At 35.7% G+C, this 21,267-nt stretch overlaps 1 protein-coding gene across 7 annotated transcripts in view; it reads left to right on the top strand.

Moving 5' to 3' along the window:
* Positions 1-21,267, top strand: part of LOC134546165 (codanin-1) — a 65,855-nt gene that overhangs the window by 3,412 nt on the left and 41,176 nt on the right. For 4 of the 7 annotated variants that reach the window (XM_063388740.1, XM_063388741.1, XM_063388737.1 and 1 more), the window contains 4 exons: positions 1,249-1,493; positions 4,094-4,890; positions 9,068-9,308; positions 11,009-11,166. In XM_063388740.1, the coding sequence (XP_063244810.1) occupies positions 1,421-1,493; positions 4,094-4,890; positions 9,068-9,308; positions 11,009-11,166 (1,269 nt within the window). In that variant the 5' untranslated portion in view covers positions 1,249-1,420. The remainder of the gene's footprint in view (positions 1-1,248; positions 1,494-4,093; positions 4,891-9,067; positions 9,309-11,008; positions 11,167-21,267) is intronic. The other 3 variants (XM_063388743.1, XM_063388738.1, XM_063388739.1) reach the window with 2 other exon arrangements.

Below are 21,267 nucleotides of genomic sequence, written 5' to 3' on the forward strand. Positions count from 1 at the left end.
GATGTGATAATTAAGTCAACGATCTTTGTGTCTCGGCCAATGAGAGGCCATGTTACTTAAGATAAGCGTCATTACTGAAATTAAGAAAAAAAGTCTTGGAATAACAACGGCGTTGGCTAGACAACCTGGGTTTCAATTCCCTTAAAAATCTTAAATATCTACGAGCTAATTAGATCATCCTATTACTAGGATGTTTTCAATCGTCGTTTGAAACATAATTACATGTTATTTAAATAGGGCACGTCCTATATGACGTGTAATTAGGAGTGAATTACCGTGAGTAAAACTGACTCATGATGCTATTTTGAATGAAACGTATTTCTGCATTAACGTAATTTTAATATTGCCAACGGGCATATAAACACTGAGTTTTGTGCTGAACACATTAAATCCCTACTGAGATAAACATTTTTTTTAAAGCCAATTACATTTCTGATCTACACTTTAATTAGTTCTAACACAGAGGTGAAATGAGACGGAGCTCTCATGACATTCTACCACATCTATACACTGATTTCAGCCGAGGTACACTAAATTAATTTAAATTACGAAGATAATAAATAGTATTTTTTTTCTCACACTAAATTCGATTCTAGATTGAGAGCAACAGACACATTTAATTTGAACTTATGAACTTTGGTTGTGTTTTATCATGTGTGCAACATATCTCCTGTTATTTAAGAAAACATAATAGTATACCATAATGAGTTTGGATTAGTCCATCTGTAATGACCATGTTGTCGATGAGATTAAACAGAAATAACCATTATAAATACAACAGATTGTTCACATTCTGGAAAGTCAGGGAAGTCATAATTGGTCAGGGAAAGTCAGGGAATTTTCTCAAAATCCTAGTCATAGACATTCCCCAGTGACGGTAATTTGAGACAAAAATTTCATGCTCCAGCCTGCCACCACCCAGACTGTGAAAGCATTTTTTTTTATTGCATAGTCATACTTTAAAATAGCGTATGGAAGGTTCTGTTTGAACTATGCTTTGGTGGATGGTGGAGGCTGAACTTTCAAAAAATTTCAAAATTGATAAATTATTTTTACAAAATTAGTTGAGGAAATTCGTAATTTTGGTCATGGGAAGTAACTGACATTTTTGTGGACACCCTGTGTAATTATTTGAAGTTTCAGTGTATTCCTGGTCTACTTTGTGCGGTTGTTCTTGAATGTGAAGGTATAACAGCTGCCACTCTTGTGTTCAGTGGGGAGTCGGCTGATGCAGTGGACTGGTTAAAGGATCACGCAGCGGCAGGAGCCCGGCCCTGCATCGTCCCCGGCAGCGAGCGACCTCGCGGAGAGCCCGTGCCTCAGGAGGAGGGATCAGCAGCAGCAGCAGCGTGGCGGCCGCGGCAACAGGGGCCGGCAGGGCAGCCAACACAGGCCGTCCTCGATCAGCCTCGCCGACTTCATGGGCGGCGAGCAGCGGCAGGGCAGGGGGCAGAGGGCCAGGAGCAAGCGGGTCACACCCACCAAGATAGCAGGTGTTTAGTAACACCCTGTAACTGCCAAAACACGCAACTTTGCACGCAATGTTGGATTCTTTCATTTTTTTTTTCAATACTTTTATTTAAGGGCTACATTAAAATTTTTAAATTGATACCTCACTGGCATTTGTTGTCCCTGCCACAATTTTTTTCAACAGCCATTTATTTAGTGTAATATCATGGGTGTAAGGCGTATAAGTCTTCATAATTAATTACCATCACTTGCAGGATATTTTACATTCATGATGTTACACTAAGTGAATATCTTTTGAAAATAATTGTGGCAGGAACAAAAAATACATATAAGGTAATCTAGTAGAAAAATTTTAGGAATATTCATTAAATAAAAGTAATAAAAAAAAACATGGCGTGGGGGACAGAGACTTAAGGAATATTCCAGTAAAAATATCTCTATAGCACTCTTAATTTTGCTTTGTCCCAAACTTCACCAGATAATAACGAAGTTTTATTTGCAAGCTGCAACAGTTATGAGCCTTTTGCTGCTATTACATACCACTTGTTTAATATCTAGTGACAAAGTTTGTGGCGAAACATAAAATGCAATAGAGCTGTCGAGATAAATTTACAGGAATAGTGCCTAAACCGATATTATGTTGTAAAAAGTAAATAACCAGAATGACTTGTGAAACCAAGCCTTAATAACCAAAAATACTTCCTGAACAGGTCAAGATATATACAGCTATACAGATATTTTTTCAGGGTGACTAGGAACATGTAAAACCTGGCAAAATCGGGGGATTTTCAGCAACAGGGAAATATCAGGGATTCTCTTTGGTATTTAGGAAATAATTTTAATGACTGTTCATGAAAAATTAAAGTTATAGCAGAGGCTTATTTTGACTCGTACCAGTTCCACGTACACATCCTTTTTTCCCCCTTTCCATCTGTATCTAAGTGTTATAAACAATTTTCCTTCCATTCATCCATACCTGTATCAGTACTTCTACCATGCGCATTGATTTCAGTGTTATCAACAGTGTTGCGATAAAATAATTTACAGTTGCCTGTTACAGTGAATGCCTATGAGTCATGTTTTTGTATTTGAATTTTGGATATTAATTGGTGATTAAATAATATCTGTGGTCAGAGATTTTTTTTTCCAAATCTGGAAAAATCAGGGATTTTTTTTTTATCACAAGTTTGCTAGCCACTCTGTTTTAAAAAATTATACTAACATATCACAGACAACCAAAGTTATTAAAGTCAGTGACACTCGACGACACAGATAAGGGATAGTAGGACAGGAATAGGCAATAGTCTATGGTAAGAATCAATTCCTGTGTTTGACCCTGGAGTGAAACCCAATCAGAATGGCTGAACAAGGGTTCGATCCTGTGTCCTTGAAATGTGAGTCCTGTTTGCCTTCTTGCTCCATGGATCTATGTGAAGAATATGCAAAAAATTGAGCAAATTGAGAAAGAATCTCTTCTTAAGCCTTAAGCAATTGTGAAGTTGATTTTCTCCTCATTATTCATATACCAGGGCTTTTTTGTTAATTTATTCCTCTCTCTTTAATTTTTATCTCAAATTTTCTCACATGATGTAGGCTAAAAATATTGTCAGATAGTGGTTAATAGTCATGCAAGTGTTCATTATTACTAGAGACACAATTTTATGGTTTTATTTTTAGTCCATTTTCATATTTAAAACAGAAGATTTTGGTGTTATTATTTTTATTTTTATAAATGTGGTTTTGTAATACTTACTCCACAAAATAATTTGCAATAAATTGGTCTAAAACAGATACATTCAGAACAATAAAAGTAAATTGGTGAGCATTTGTGGTTTAAAAGTGATTCATTAAGGGATGCTCGATAAAACAAATTAAATTAATTATTCTGGTTTATGGACTTTGGTACATTATTTTGCCCGGAAATAATGACATTCCTTGAAATTCAAACACCAAAAGATTACTTTTTTATGATTTGAATTAAGTTTAGTCTAAATGCTGCTTAATTCCATGATATAACTTGCATTTGGGTTTTATACGGTGTATTGACATGCTTTCCGGTGTTATCTTGGTTTTATTGCAATTCCCGTATGATCTTGTTTGTCCCTAATAATGAGGTATGATCACTTGTGTGACCTAGTACAACTCGAAAATAATGTTTAGTAAATATCTGGTCTCAAACAATAGTAATGACAAGAAAATTAAAGAATCATCTCCGCATGCGAGACAGTATTAAGAGAGTTTTACTGCATTTTGTCATAGTTAGACACATGATTTTTTTTATTTTTTATTTTTAAAGTTTGGTATCTCAGTGTTATTGCTATAAATTAATGAATATATTCTAATATAGCATATCATCCAACATAACATTTGAAATATGTTTTGTGGTTAATGCTTGTAGTTTTACTTGACACGGGCTGCAATTTTTAAATTAAATAATTTTTTTTTTTAATGCATTTCAGGGCATGTTTACTCAGACCAATAAATCAGTAAGTATTTGTTTGATTGAAGTGTGTACCAGTATTATTTAATAAGACATGTGGAATATGGGCCAAAATAATGACATTTGAATACAAAGTTTCAAGAATGAATTTGTTCTTAATTTTGTGACTGCTTGTCTTTTAAGCAGGTGATTTTGCTACGTCTCCAACGAAGGTAGAAACCAGCACTAATTGCTCTCCGAAATTGTCGAGCAATATTCCGTGCAGCCCGGAGCGGGTTCCTCTGGCAGTGGAGCTGAACACCGTCCAGCTGGATCCCAGCAAGGTCACCAACTCCGAGGAGATTACTCTCCTGTGTGATCTGTACAGTTTCCTTCTGGACAACAACTTGGTGACGAGCATCGTGAAGGAACTGGCCTTTTGCTTGGCTCTCTTGTTTGTGAGGACTACCAAACGTATTTTCATAAGTTCTGCCGATGAGTGCATCAGGGAGAAACCCAGTAGCAAAGTTCTGGACTCTGTTGAGAACTGCGTGTTCTTCTCCGCCACGATGCTGCGCCGGCAGAAAGCGTTCCTGAGCATGCTTGACAGAAAAACTTTGGCCGTGCTGGCAGAGAACACACGGCTGATGGCTTTCGTACCGGACCTCTGTGCGCACCTGCTGGGACTCGGGGAGGCGTCGTCTGCCGTGTGGGCATCTCCGTACGTGAGCAGCTACGTGATGTACCAGGACGACACGGATACCAGGGCCCACTTCCAGGGCGAGCGCACGTTCAACGCGTTCCGCAGGCACCGCGACCAGTTCTACGAGATCTACTCGCTGTGGAAGAAGAGCCGCTCGCAGCCGGGCTGGTGCTTCAGCACGGAGCTGGGTGCGAGCGTCGGAGCCTTGCTGGCGAGCTGCACCAACCCTCTGAACCTCTTCCATTTCACCCGTCTGTTCCGCTGTCAGCTGCAGCTGTCCTGCATCAACTGTCAGAATGTGAGTAAGCAAACCTTTGCAGCTTCGCGATGGGTCAATCCATACCAAGAGGTCAGGCACTGGTTGCTCGACCATTATTAAAAAATTTGATAATTCGTGACTTGTTAACATTTTTGTTGCCATGGCGCGCAACAATTTTTACATTTACAAGGGTTTACCTACATTGCCATATCTTAGCTTTGGTAGGTCATAGCATGATGAAAAGAAATCTGAGGTTTTAAGCACATTATATAGTACTACAATTCTGATCACAAACCATCTTTCTAAAATCACTCAATCTTACCAACTTTGAAGGTTGAACTTCTGCCTCACAATTGCAAAAATTTGAATTTTCATTAATTTTTTTTCAGAATGAAGGCAGTATGTGTTGGGCTTCAAAATATTTTTGGAAGTACTTATGTAATAGTAGTGTAATCACAAATTATTTGGAGTGTGGGACTTTGCTACTTTTTTTTACAAGCTTGTAAAAATGAGTTTTTTCATATTTTTGCTTACTTTATGGCTTAATATCTCTGGTGGGCAGTTATCTAAAAATCTGAAATTTGCACACAATTAAGTACTCCATGGTACATAACTCCTGTTAAAATTTTGACTTTGAGATTCAACTGGTTCATAAGTTACAGTCTGGCCAAACTTGTGTAAAATTGCAACATTACATACATTTCAATCTCATCTTATGAAACACTTAAAAGACACTGTTCCTTGGGTTCAACGTATAATTTACTTCACAGATGGATCATTAAGTCAGTATGAAAATCAAAGGAATTTTATGAATGTCTGTCACCATAAGAATGATTTTGGCCTTAGTGCAGAGTGGAATTTCTTCGCAACATCACATGGAAAAAATGCCTGTGATGGTGTTGGAGGAACAACAAAAAGAGAAATAACAAAGGCGAGTCTTCAAAGAACAGTCAAGGATCACATTCTTTCCCCTGAAGATATGTTATGTACTTTTCACAGACAATTAAAGGTATTTATATATATATTTGTGTGTGTGTGTGTGTGTGTGTGAGAGTGAGTGTGCATATGTGTGTGTGTCTGTGTGTGTGTGTCTTGTTTCAACCGAGTCTGTCCCCCCTGAATCTTCGGAACAATGACTTTGTTGCCTGTGTGTATGATGAACAGTGGTGGCGAGGAGTCATTGAGGAAGTTAATTTTGTGAACAACGACATTTACGTAAAATTTTACAACCCAGCTGGACCTAGAACGTCATTTAAGATGTCATGTGCGGACAGAATGTGGGTGCATCTTAAGAATGTGTTGAGAAAGCTCAGTCCATCAGAACTATCCACAGCAACTGGATGTTCACACAATATTCCAGCATCATTATGTGATGAAATTTGAATGCTGTTTAACAAACATAGAAAATAAGATATAGTGAACAAATCAAAATCGTAAATCATTTGTAATATCAAACATGTTGTCTATTTAGAAATCCTACTATGTAATATGTATTATAAACGCGAAAGTTCGGATGGATGGATGGATGGATGGATGTTTGTTACTCTTTCACGTAAAAAATTCTTAATGGATTTGATTGAAATTTGGCACACAGATAGAGTATAACCTGGATTAACACATAGGCTACATATTCATGTGAAATTCCATCCCTAAGGGAGTGAAAAAGTGATAATTTCATTTTATAACAGAAAAAAATCATAGGTCATAGACATACAAATAGTGAGTGAGTTTCATTTCTCTATGTCTGCCACACGATCATAAACATAGTAAGGTCTGGCAAATTCATATTTTTCTCCTTGGTGAGACCAGCCCGCTTAGTGGAGCTCGCGGCGGCTAGCAAAATAAAGGCACTAATAACAGTTTTGTTCTTAACTTCGTCAATAGATAGAGTTGCCTTGTATTTTAAACGCATCATCGTTTGATGCGTTTGTGATGTCTTGAATTTTCTTTTGTTTGTGCCGTATGCATTCCTATACCATTCATCCGATTACGATGAAATTTTGGTGAGTTTTTATGCGCATGCCCGCGAAGGTTTTTGAGAGGGTACAACAATAGTTGGAGCACGAATTGTTTCAAAAAATGTGTGTATTTCTTAATGTTTAGCAGTAGTTCGTGTGTTTTCAGTGTATGAGTGCGCACACATTACAAAATTGAACTGCATTAAATATAACAACGATAATTCACAGAATTGAACTGAATAAAATACAAACACAGACATTTCAGTTCATGTGTGATATGAACAATAGGTAGCCAGAGAGTCGTTTCAATAAATGTGTATTTCATATTATATAGCGGCACTTTGTCAGTTTTCGTTGTATAAGTGCGCACGCATTAGACAATTTAATTAAATATAAAAGAGAGACAGAGATAGAGTGATAGAGTGAGATTGAGAGAGACAGAGATAGAGTGATAGATATAGAGTGAGATTGAGAGAGACAGAGAGATTGGTTGAGATAGAGCTGGCTGCCATAGTCAAACCAGTGAGAATAAAAATTTAATTGTGCCAGTTTTCAACTGTCAATACATAATGTTATCAAGGCATAAAATATAATTTTTTTTTAAATTGATGAAGCTACCAATAGTAATTTTTTTTTGGACCACTTCATATGTATTGACCCGGATTTATTTGTAGGATCAATCCAGCCTTCAGGCTGCGAACCAACAAACAATTAATCTTTTCTAGTACAGAATTCTTCTGCTTGGATTCCGGCATTTTACTTTAGCTGTCAGGTCACATAGCTGTGTTGTGGCATTTTTAGTTCGCTCAGAGTTTATCATTGCTGTCAGTTTTCATTTCAGTGCTGTATTTTCAGATTTCTAGGGGTTATATTTCATTTTGGTATTCCTATTAAAACTATACTGATGTTCTATATTCCGCCAAAATCGCTAATCCAGCAAGGCCCTGGTCCCGCGTGTGCCAAATTTAAGTTTTTTTCACTGTCATTCCACACTTTATGTTATGTCAGTCCATAGAAAAGTGCTTAAGAGTGTCAGTCAGATCTTGAGGATTTTTCACCCTAACAGTCCCAAAATGTAAAAAAAAATTCCTGTTTCCACAATTGCAGCATTAAAAGTATTACAAATATAATATGATGTGCAGTAGACATCAAACAGATTGGTACCATGCTAGTTTGGTACACGACAATCATTTTCTGTGTGTAGTTCATAAAGTCCTGGCTATCTGTTGGTCTCAACAGTTGAGTTTTTTTAATTCAGTGTTTTTGAAAAGTTATTGATTTGTTCAAGTAGTATTGTTGCAGTTATTGTTAAATTTAATCCAACAACTGATTGGCTATACAGTATAAACAGGACAGCTGTTTCAAGAGTGCAGAGCTAATGGAGATGGTTACCCATGGTGCTGGGTACAACAGCCGACTTTAGAATTGGCAAATTTTGGTCTGACATTACAGTATTTACTAACTTAATTTGCAAAGTTTCATGACATTGAAGAATATTCATGTGCATGTATATAGCTATCAGCACCAAAACTATATCCACATAGCATTTTTTTCTCCTGGTAGGATTACAAAAATACATACTTTTAAATGTTTGAGTGTACTTATTGTATACTTCTACCTTAGGTGATGATGTAATATAATTGATGCTTATATCAAATGCCAGATACATGCAAAACATAAAACAAAGGATGCAGCATTGTGCTAAAAAATTCTGAAATTACTTTTGGTACTAAACTGGGCTCATTTATTTATCTGAAGCCATTTAAACTATTATATCTTAATTATTATCTCAGTGTCACAATATTTTAAGAACTGTATTATATACTGCTGAGTTTACTTGATTATAATTTGCACCTTCTTAAGATTTGAAAATAATAAATTGCAGATTAAAATATTGATGATTTTATATTCTGCAGGCTATTTTAAAAAGACACAGAGGCAACTAGAATAGTTTTCATAAACGTTCAAGCAGCCTGGTAACTGCCAGGTTGGCTAGTTCAGACTGTGTTGCTCCATTTTAAAGAACTAATTCATCAGTTATTACAATCCACCTTTTACCAATAAATATATTACGTAAATTTAAATGCATACTTTATTTATAGATAAACTTTTTCTTTTAAAAAAACTGAAAATCAAAAATATGATGCATTTTAGATTTAAGTAAATCTTGTCTTGTTGACAAATCTGTTACCTGTATGAATTTGTGCTTCATGTTTAAAGTTAGTTTTGTACGTTGATGAAGTCAATGCGGTTTCCAGTATGTCCAGAACCAGCATCTTGATGTTGATTGTCAGTTCCTGGAAGCCGAGAATTTCCAGGGCAGCGTCTCGTTCTTGAAGCTCGATCACTTCTCCGGACCAGAAGAATTTTTCAGGGACTTCATCTTGGTCGCTACCACGGCAAGTGCTGCGTTCATCCAGCACCTGACTGACAGCATGATTCATGAGATAGTCTCCCTTAACGACACAGCGTTCACTGCAAATGACATGGGTGAAAGAGGTATCTTTCTTTCTCTTTCTGTCTGTGTTTGTTTAATGTAGGAAAATTTTTACATATTTTTTCCCTTCATATTTTCATAATTAAAAGTATTTTTAAAGATGCCTGTATCTTTGAACATTGTAAATAAATTTGTGAAATACAGTTATGTAAACTTAAATAGGTAAACTTTACTTCTGGACATGTAAATTTTACAATTCCTGCCACTTCTTTTTGTAGTTTGCTTGAGGCTTGCAGTGTTATGTTATTAGTTATAATTTATTATGTATGATTTTATTGCCCTTAGTATAATTACAAGAAATAAATTACTGCCTTCTTACAATATGTGGGCTGTGAAGAATAACATTTGATAAAATGATAAGAAATTCTAGTTTAATCCTGAAAACTTAACCCCTTGAAACGGAACTTTCTGAACTTTCTGCATAAAAGGTTTATAAAAATTGATCCGACGTAGTTGATGTATCTTACTGCTGTAATTAAGATTTTCATCAGTGTACTGACAAAACCAAAAGTAAACATGATTATACTGTGTAATTTCTAGAAAAAAAATATTTCTTTCCCCCATAAAATTGATGATTTTAGGTGCTTTAACTTTGGCTTTTTAGCTGTTGGTAGGCATGTAACAAATTTAAATAAATAAATAAAATTAATATATTATTTTCTTCATGTCAGGTATATAGATGCAGTAGTGTCTCAACTAACCGAGTTTATGTGGGCCGCGGCAAACTCGGTTGAGCAAATCATATAACTCGGATAGAATAAGAAAACCATGTTGGTTTTAAGCTAGCCCAGAGATATAATTTTTCAGAGTGAGGTTTTTCCAGCTTTTCTTCAGTTTAGATTCTTTCATGTGTCACTCCGTGATTCAAACAACCAGTAAATATCATCTTTGAGGTTAATTTCCTTTAGGCTTTCGACAATAGTAAGATCATCTGTTTAGGTCCTTCAGAAAATGTTTCAAGTCTTTGCCAGTAACGGTGCTTCAGGTTGACTCAGAAAATACTGTAACTCAGTTAATCAATACTGTACTATAGTTAGAGACAAGTTTCATGGTTTTATTTTTAGGCCAATTTTGTTTTTAAAATATGAGATTTCTGGTATTTGTTTTTATTTTTTTGTGAAATCTGTTTATTCATAGGTGTTACATTATTGAAAAAATAAGACACATAAATGTTTTATGATACATACTTATTTCACCAAAACAGTGTCCTCTTGACTGATAGATGATGTACTTGGAACAATAAAATAAAATCTTCAAGTACTTGTTTGAAAAATGTACCATCATTGTAATGTAAATTTACTAATAACAGTTATAAGATCAAAAAAGAGTGAAATAATTTCATACAATCTTCTTAGTACATACATTTTTTGTAAAAAAATCATGCTGAATACATTACATTCATTGAATTTAATATGTTAAAAATGTCAAATTTTTGTGATTTGAGTTAAGTTTTGATTAAAAATGCTGAATAATTTCATGATAGTCGTTAATTTCGGTGCTTTACGGTGTATTAACTTACGTTTCAATGTCATATGTTGTATTGACATGCTTTTCGGTGCTATTTCGATTTCATTCACCATATAATCTTGTCCTTAACCTTAGTGTTTTTGTTTAGTTGTACTGCCTGCAGTTTTTTGATATTTTTTTTTGCATAAATTCGTATTTAATTTTTTATTTTTTGCTTTGTTGGATCTTGTTGCAGGTACGGTTGGAGAGGAAACTCGAGAGCACTTCAAACTGTGCGTGGCTCAGACTATGCTGCTGGGAAAGTTCCTGGCCTACATGGTTCACCTGCCCTACTACTGCGACGAGGAGATCGCAGAGAGCATCTTGGAACCCCACATCGAACTGAGGAAACTAGTAAGTTCGTTTTATTTCACTTTCACTAATATGATCGTTTCCTTGAAATCATTTTGTTAGTGTAAGTTAAGGGACCTGCTTAGTCAGGGAAGCTTCAGTGTTAGTGAGGTGGGATGATAAGTGGCACACTAGCTGGTGCTTCTACCGCGGTATCTCCTCTAACCGCAAAGCATGGTCTTCTCGTTGTGCACAGGGCAAATATGAAATTTTTAGCGGTGACCGTAACATTAAATGGTGGAGAAATGAAGTTAAAGGTGTATGCAAGGCCTTTGAGTGCGTTAAAGAATCTGTGCTTGGTATTTCTTGTTTAACACTTATTCGGAAAACATGTGATTTAGCCCTTTTCGCTCTCCTAAAAATACAGTTCAATAACGAAATACGGAAACAGGACTTCTTATCCACCCTCAGCACAAGGTTCGTGAATAATTTGATATTACATTCAAAATTTCAAAAAAATAATTTTAGAATATTTATTACCAGTAATAGTGTTACTGCCCTTGTGTAGTTAAAGATAACCTTTATACAGTCAAACCTCTCTGAAACGACCCGTCACGGTTCCCAGGAATAGGGTCATATAGAGGGGGGGTCGTAATAGATGTTTTCCAAAATTTTCTGTTGATTTAACTCTCCCCCCCCCCCCCCCCCCCCCCCCCAAACCGCTGGCTAAGAAACTAGCCGTACAATGGCAGGATGCTGTCACTCACAATGCTAGACGGCTTTGCTTTAAACCCACTTCAACCTTTATGACAAGTCCGTCGCCCTACAGGCCACCTCTAAAGAAAATATGTCAAAAGACAGTTTATTTTTACTGGTTAGTTTACATGTACGTTTTCTGCTTGCCGTAGTTAAATACACTAGAAACCCGATGTCACGAACCCCGGATTTAATGAAGCAGTGATTTTACAAATACATTCTCGGGAACCATCAAAAAATTGGGCATTTTGACCAAAAAAGAGAAAAAAAAACGAAATGAAAGATCATTAAAATCTGTTAGTTTTAACACACAGCGTATTTTTGAGTTGGCTTTAATACTTCTAATAATATTCATGTAAGAATAACAACAAAATAATGGGACATTTCCTTTTAAAATATGGCAGCTGTAGATTCTGCAACGCGAGTGGGCGCACACGAAGCTCGCCCGGCTGGCTGGCGGCAGCGGCTTCATGACGCATAAGCTCACCCCTCCCTCCCCTCGTTAACATTCTTCAAGGCTAGCTCATCCATCCCAGACACACAAACCATCTAGTGTCCTCCTTTATAACACCCCAACTTCGCTTCCTTTGAAAAACCTTCAGTGAAAAAATGCTCATTTCACCCTCCCTTCTCCCGTAAAATTGGGCTTTATGAATGGGGTACTAAAGCGGTGAGGGAGGGGTCAAATTATGTCACTTTTCACACGAAGTTCGAGTTCAGTCATCTCTGGCAAGGAATTTACAAGCTTTCAAATTTAAATATAAATGTATTTTAATAGCAAGAGTCCTATGAAAAGGAATATACCGAATAAAATCAAGCTGCTGTCACCAAACAAAGCATAAAACGGCCCAATGCGTGGTCGCTTCGTTATTGCTCGCGCGAGAGGTGAGACGTGGAATGTTAGAAGAAAGATAAATGCGTGGGAGACAGACGGCAGCCAGTGTGTTTCCTGCGTAGGGAATAAGTGGCGTAGCTTTTTTTTTATGCTGGGTGAAGCGACCTTTTTCTATCAACTCACGAGAAAAGATAATTGCTTGAGCGGTCAAAATAAACATAGCTGCGGCAGTTAAAACAAGTCGAGGCGGGCGTGCATCCAGTCGGTCGCTATGTATTGTCAGCCGATAGTAATCAAAATCAAGAGAAATCCATCAGGTAGCTTTGCCTTAACTGAGCACCACACTAGACACTCGCAAAAAGCTAAACGTAACACGTTGCCACAAAAACCTTTATCTGCACCCTGCCGGCAAAGGGGCGTGGAATGGGGGCTGTTAAGCGCTGACAGCGGTCGACAGGAAGTGATATCTATTTTTAGATATGGCTGCCTGCGGAAGTACAGTACTCTGCAAGAGAAACACAGTAACATGCTACTCACCACAAGAAACTTATTTTCTGTCTGATTTTCTTAGGATTTTCAGCAATTTTTTTACGGTACCTCAAAATCGGGTTGTAATAGAGAGGTGGTCGCAATAAATGGGGTCGCAACAAAAAGGTTTTACTGTATTAATTTTGTTATAAAAGCTCTGAAAGCTGCTCTAAGTGGGCGAAAGACACAACAGTATACTCAGAGGTACACAAGGGAGAAACATTAAAAAGAGTACAATGGATTGTATTTGAAGTAATAAATAAAATAATAAGTTTGCTTAAAGCTTACTCTTTTTATTGTTTATTTGGGTTTTCATTATTTTCTTTTGATAATATCAGAAATTAAAAAAATACACAGATTAAAGTTAATTGTGGGGCCCCTGCCGGTAAAAGTTATCAATTACAAATAGATGATAAATTGTACAAATTTAACAATCATGTTTTCACACAAAATAAAAAAAATAAATTTAATTAATAAGTTGAAATGTTTTTAGCCCGACTACCGTGTTTTATCGCACAATGTTCGCACGCGCGTAATCGTCGCAACCATATTTTAGGCTGTCAAAATTGGGATAAAAAAACTTCTCGCGTAAACGTCGCATGATGTTTTTGGTCCCGCCAGTAGATGCTGAGCGTTTTGTGTAGGTATCTTTTCCGTATAAAACGATGTATTTTAAAGTAGAAATCTAATATTTATTCGGACATTACCACTTACTTAATAAATTAACAGAAAAATTCAAAGTTGTTTGGCGTGTAAATTTTCTTATAAAGACGTTTTAAACGTTATTTCCTTTATCTGATCGTCTGCGTCGACGCGGTTTAGGTATAATCTAAAATTTAATTTCGGTCATTACCACTTATTATTTAATTAACGGAAATATAAAGTTGTTTGACGTGTAAATTTTCTTATAAAGAAGTTTTTAAACGTTATTAAGTCTGTACTACGACACGTTAGTTCACGTCAGATTCAAGTGGCTTGCGTTCGCGTTAGAGTTTTGGTTTTTCTATTTAAAGTTAAAGAAAGGTTCTTGTTTAAGGAATTATTAATATAGATTGTTTGGCGTGCTCTTGTATACTCCACCTTTTTTTAAATAAACGTAGTTTCCATGAACGGTTTTTTTTTTATCAATAACTTTACCTAAAAAAAATTTTTTTTCCGCATATTCGTCGCACCCCTACTTATCAAACTTGATTTTAGAATAAAATGTGCGACGATTATACGAGAAAACACTATATATAATTTGATTTAACAATATCAGATTGTTGACTGTTTACTGGCTGTGACTAGAAGCGGGAGAGACGCGTATAATTCCATTCCAAAAGGAAGGCGTAAATTTAGTGGAATTCCGGGATGGGCTTGAACCGGAAAAAACCTTGCAGTCTTTCTTGCATCGTCACTTGGACCCCACTGGAACCAAATGGAAAAGGAGATCCAGAGGTCAAGAGTAGACATTAAAGTGGCAAGCAATAAGAATTAAGAAGTTAGGGCAAAACTTAAATATAGAGCCAACTATATGCAAACAGGCATTGAATTTTCCACTACTTACCATTTTGGGGGTGGAATGAAGAAAGTTGCACGAATACTCGCGGTAGCCACGCGCGAGTCATGTTATCGAGATTACCTAGTAATCCAAACTACGACTAGCAGACTAGAAATAAAAAAAAACTAGGGATCACTCCCAGACTCTAGGAATCACATCCCTTAATTTAGTCGCGGAACTGGAGAGATGTGGCCACAGTGACGACAGAAGGATGAATTCCTCAATGCATCGGGCTGCATTTAGTTAAGAACTTAGGCTAGAGGCCCAGAGGTCTAGGAAGTAAGGGGAACTGGCCTCTGATTGGCTGGAGGTTGCGCCGACCAAAAGAATATAACGAAGTTGGCTGGTAGCCTAACTTAAAGGGTATCGGAGCTCACTTGTGCTGAAAGGCAGCGCTCTTCATCAGTGTGCAGGGAAAACGACTCCGGGGTTAGTTTGCAAAAGTCCCGCGAGGGGGACTAGCGTAAGCCTGGCCCTTACGGGACCAACTGGTTTCACACTTTGTCAGGCTAAAGAAGAACTAGAGAGAGGTGAGATTGTGGCCACTAAAGGTCATGCTCCAGCGCCGAACTAAGGTAATTTACTTGGCCTCGTCGCCGCGAGATGGCGGAGGCAGGCCTTTTGCAGGCTAGCGAGAAGACCTTCATTTAGGCTCGCCGGGAGCGGGGGTTAAAGACCCGGTCAATGCCCTGGCTGGAGTTCGTGGTAAAGAGGGAAGGGGGATCTGCTGGCTCGTGAGAAATGTCGTAGGTCGAACGCTAATATGTGCCTGACAGCCCTGGAGTTTTAGAATGGGCCATGACTGTAGCTGCTAACCTAAGGTGAGCTTGGGAAGTGGGCTGCCCTGGGAGTACGCTGAGAAAAGCGCTCTTGGTCACGAAGCCGGACACTGTTACTTGTCGCATTTGTGGCCCGAAGCGGGAATAAAAATGATGGCTAATACTAGCCTGGCAAAATCACAGCAGGTTCTCATTTGCGGCACTGGAAAAGCATCGTGGGACTCTAGTAGAATAGATTTGATTAGGATGAACAATGGGCTAACAAAGTTTATATTAGGGTATTTATGTGAAAAATAAATTTGTGCGAAATATTTCAAATTTGCGGCAGAACAGATACACCAAGTGGAACTCATTCACGGGAAAAAAATGTATGAAGCTAAAGTGATTCATTGAGAAATTTAGATTCATTTTCTTCAAAATTATACATTCTATGGTTTCACATTTAAATGTAATAATCTTTTTTTTGAGTTGAAATTTCTACTAATAATACAATTATTTATATCTATATAATCAGTTGGATCTACGTAGCAAGGTTTTTTTTATTTTCTTTTTATTTTACACCTCTATTATGGTTACACACACATATATATATATATATATATATATATATATATATATATATATATATATATATATATATATATATATATATATATATATATATATATATATATATATATTATGTCACGATTTTATATATACAAAATATTCGATATTCGTGAATCATTTTATATTCAATTCAAGTAAGATAAAATAAAAAGTATTTGCAGAAGCTTAGTAATCTGTATATAGGTGCGAGTGATGGGCGTGCAATGCAGCTGTCGTGATTCCTTGCTAGGGATGCAACATCGCTCTTAAAAACATCGATATCACGAACATCGATGTTCAAACCAATAAGTATCGATGTCAAAAAACATAGTTCTGACAACCGATACATCGATATTTTAACCGATGTTTTTAAATATCAGGAAAAACATGCCAAAATGATTTTAACTATAGTATGTAGCCAAAAACCATACCTACTACAGATTCCTGACCACAATATCCACAACCTATTTACAGTCGTGTCTCGTGCAGAACAAAAACATGTATTAAAAGCAAATTCTGCTACCAAAAACTTAAAAATCCGCATGAACTACTTGACCAGCTCTCAGTAAACTTCAAAGAGTTGTGGACAAATTTAAATGACTATAACTTCACAACATTAGCAGAAGTAAAGGTAAACATTAAAGGACATGTCCATAATTTAAATGTATGTAAAGCTGGCCGTCTGTTCGGGGTTTATGTGTGTCAGTGCAGCGGGATGATAAGCGCGACGCTCGCTGGTGCTTCTAGCGCGGTGTCTCCCCTGGACTGGCGCACAGTCTTCTCGTCGTCACAGGATAACTGAGAGAACTGAGCGGTGACCGTGACATTATATGGCCGAGAAATGAAGATAAAGGTGTACTGCACTGCCCTTAAGTGGTTTCAAGATTCTGTATCAGTTGTTTTATCCCTAAAAATTACTCCGAATACACGCCTTTTAGCCATTTTCACTCTACTAAAAACACATCTTCATCCGAATTCAAAAGTACCTTTCAGCATTCAGCGAACACTTAATTGCTTTTTGTAAACAGACCCCACTCGGATATCTTGAGTAGTTTTCAAATCACGTTGGTTTTTCCTGAAGCTCTGCGCACCGTATGTGTGCCCGGGCAGACTGCAGCCTTAAGAGGCCGTGTCACAAATTTGCGCTCCTATCTATATCAATGTTATTTTAAAAGGCAGTTTTTCTCAAAGTCTATAAGAGGTAGGGGCCGGAAATTTTGCCTACTGAAAGTATACAATACATTTAACATAACCGCTTTTTTCAAATTTAGTTATCATATCATATATTATTTCTGTGATGAAAATAATATTATCAATATTTTGATTTGTCCAGATACATTGAAATTTTGCTTATATTTATAATTATTTAGCAAAAACTGAAAACGCCATTGAAATGTATTGCACATTACCTTCCGATCAGTGTCTTCATGATCATGATGGGTTTATAAACCTGGGTGTAATCAAGTCTTTAACAATTACATGACAACATTTATACTTAATAATTTGGAGATATGCCTTTTCTATCCTCAGCCCCTGAGCTTTTACTATCTGGTCTGGCGACGGACCTGACACTCTTCAACCACCCCAGGGGTCTCCGATTGCACATCTTATCAAAAAAAAAAAAAGCTGTTCGTTCATTTGTTTTTGTGTTCGAGCGAAGGTTTACTTCTCCATAAGTGCCACAGACTTCACACATTTATGCCAAGGGAATATTCCGCTGATGTGACGCTATACGAATGTATTATTCGCGACCATACAACTTTTTTGTTTGTCATCGGGAAAATGACGCCGCAGTTTGATTTTTTGTGGTGATATAAAATAAATTTTCTTGCTAGGGAATGTTCATTTTGAATTGAGCATTTTTAAATGTCAGCGTAGAATATGCTTATCTGCCCATTTTGTTTCTTTCCATAATAATGAGTAAAGTTAACATTGTCATAGACATTTTATTATATTCGTTTGCCGTCCAAGTACAAATGTCACACTATATCGCACGTAATTCTATTTTTTACTAATTTGTTAGTTGTCATTTTATTTAAGTTATAAATAACAGTAATAAAAATTATTACTTAATAGTCCAGAATAGAGATTGAGTTATTTTTCATTTAATAGGAGTTTAAAATATGGTACTACATACATATTTATATTATCTTGTTGTCTTCTTTGTAACTTTACTGGAAGAATGGCATTTGGTATGTATGTTAACTCACAATGAAAATACTTCAGAAGTACTCAATTAACAGTGAACAACCTAGGGCCTATACTAATTTCATTATGTTCATGAAATATAATTGATATTACTAATAATGAACTGTATGTGTTTTGCGTAGAGATATCGTACGAACTGTATGTGGTACAGACCAACATTAGCTAAGACTCTGTAAATAAGTAATTTCAGTTAATGTGTAGAGAATATTAAAAGTTAGAAATAATGATATATATATATAAAACAATGCAGAGTAATCAGCATAAAAATAGAAGTTGTTTTTACGTAGCGCCTACTGGAATGTATATTTTGTGTTGAATTATGTGGTATGATTAGTATTCTCTTATTGTAAGATGTGTTTTGTTAAAATCTTATAAAACATCACTTACTGTTGAAGGATTTTCATTTTTTTTGTGATGATCTTACTTAAACAAGTTTTAATTATATTACACATGTATATTTTAAAAGCATTTTAATGTATACTTATAGAATTGTAATAGGCTTTATACGGACTCTCACGATGCATGTGAGCATCTATAATTAATAGAGACCGGAAAAATTCGCGGATTCATTCGGCGATAGGCTAGAAGTCAAATACATATACCTTTTAGATGATTTTGCTATTGGCTTACTGTTCATCTGGACGAATCTCAACCAATTATAAAACACCAACCAAAGAAGGATCGAATCACAGACAAACAAGCTGAGACGACTAACAAGTCAGCAGCAAATGAACTGCCGTTATTTGCCCGAGTGTACAGGGGAATGTGCAGTCTATCCTGAAGGCCGTCGAAACCGCGAATTTTTCCGGTCCCTAATCTACATCAATATTATGGCCGTTTCACAAGATCAAATATTTATTGAATTCAATCTGTTGCATTCATTGTACATGATTTTCGATATGTACATTGAATTCAATACAAATTGAAGATGTTACTCAACTAAGCTTATTCTTATTAACTTATAAGTATTTTGTTTGTTCAGTACATAAAAGTAAAAGATTCGTTATTATTTAAATAATGAGCATCTTTAAGCAATAACGTTTTCAAAATATTTACATAAACATAATGGAATATATTTTTTAAATACTTTATATCTACGATCACATCAACGGCAGTATTATGTAATCAATGAGGTAATGAAATATCCTGAAAGGATATTTTCTTCTCTGTAAAGTAAATTTGTAATGCAGCCCTCTTAATGTTAGTCTTGTGAGTTATTTCGTCTTCTAATATGCTACAGCAATGTATAAAATTAAGTTTTGTTAGTGTTTTAGTCTTGTGTAATGTGATAAATTCAATATTTTTTTTGTATGTTCGTATTCATAAAGGTAGGCTACATATCGTATTAAGATAAATAGTAATATTTGTAAATTTAAATTCTTTGAAACAACGTCGATAAGAGGTTCACCTACCTCTGTTAAACTGTATGATGGTGCATTGTAAAAAATTAGGTAGTCTGACTTAAGTGAGATTGTATTTAGATTGTGTGTGATGCATATGCAATATCTAAGCATATGCATTTATGTTATTATCCTTTTAAAACGTTACATGATGAATTTCGTATACTTTTTAATGTCAACTAACATTATTTTTCACGGACTATTACATCCAGATAAAGAATAATTACCACATGTTTGAAGATTAATTGTATTCCGATACGTTTAAAGTATTAAAATTTTTAGTTTTAGTTTTAGATACGACTCATACTACATTTGTTAAAGTGAGGTTTCTTGATTCTGAATCCCTGCATCTGCAATTTCCTAGTGAGCCGCCGGTCAGATTGTCATCCTCTCAGATTGTCGAGGAACCAGATACATTTTTCGTCGAGTAAACTCGAGCTGTCAACCTTCCCACTAATCCTGTGATAAGGGTATAGTAGCTTTATCACGCGCTGCGGCTACAGTTCCTTCGGTTGAAAAAGCCACTAAATCTCACTGTTAAAAGAGAGAACTTCTAGAGCAGAATATTGGAAATAAACATTTACTGACACGGCCTCTTAAGACACAGGCTTACTTAAAATAAAATTACCCTTGTTTTTTTGTTTTTAGTTATCATTTCATGAATATATTGTAAATAGTACAGATCATGAGAGATCTATTTATCCAAAATCCATTGAGATACGACATTTAGTTTTCAAGAAACTTTTTTTTTTAATTTTCGATACATACTTATAAAACTTACATTTTTAAGTATAAATAAAAGTAGGTAAATGCTAAACCATTTTGGTTGGTATCCTTATAATTTTTTTCCAGTATTTTAGACGTCCAAAATCATTTAAAAAATAACTATTTTTTTACACAATTTATTTTTAATTAAAAAAAAAATAGAAAAAAAGCATGAAGTGTATGTGCAGGTTTAAAATGTAACATTAATTTTCTAGATAGAGCTAGCGAGACAGTATCAGTACCAATCAATAGCTTGTATGTACAACAAGCTATGAAATTGTCCATAAAGTTTCGCTGCTTTTTCCCTATATTTTTCAAAATATTAAAGAAAATTCTTATGTAAACAAATTTTTTTAACGGTATTCATTTTTTCCAAATGATTTTACACATCTTAAAGTATTGGGAAAAATTTATACTGAAATCAACCAAATAGTTCAGTATTTACAACATTTATGATACCTACCTACTTAAAAATGTAGGTTTTTATAGTACGTATAAACAGTTAAAAAAATTGTATCTTAAAAACCAAATGTCGTATCGTAATGTTTTTTTATATATTCATAAATATTCATGAAATGATAGCCAAAATATTATAAAAAACTATGGCAATTTTAATGATGAACAATGTCGATGTTTTTGGACTTTTTCGTCGATGCATCGGCGATGTATCGCTCTTCAAAAAATCGATGCTAACATCGATGTTTCATGAACGATACATCAGTGTTTTCAAAACATCGATGTATCGTTTGCATCCCTATTCCTTGC

Source organism: Bacillus rossius, chromosome 1 (assembly GCF_032445375.1).
Source record: "Bacillus rossius redtenbacheri isolate Brsri chromosome 1, Brsri_v3, whole genome shotgun sequence".
NCBI lineage: Eukaryota > Metazoa > Arthropoda > Insecta > Phasmatodea > Bacillidae > Bacillus > Bacillus rossius.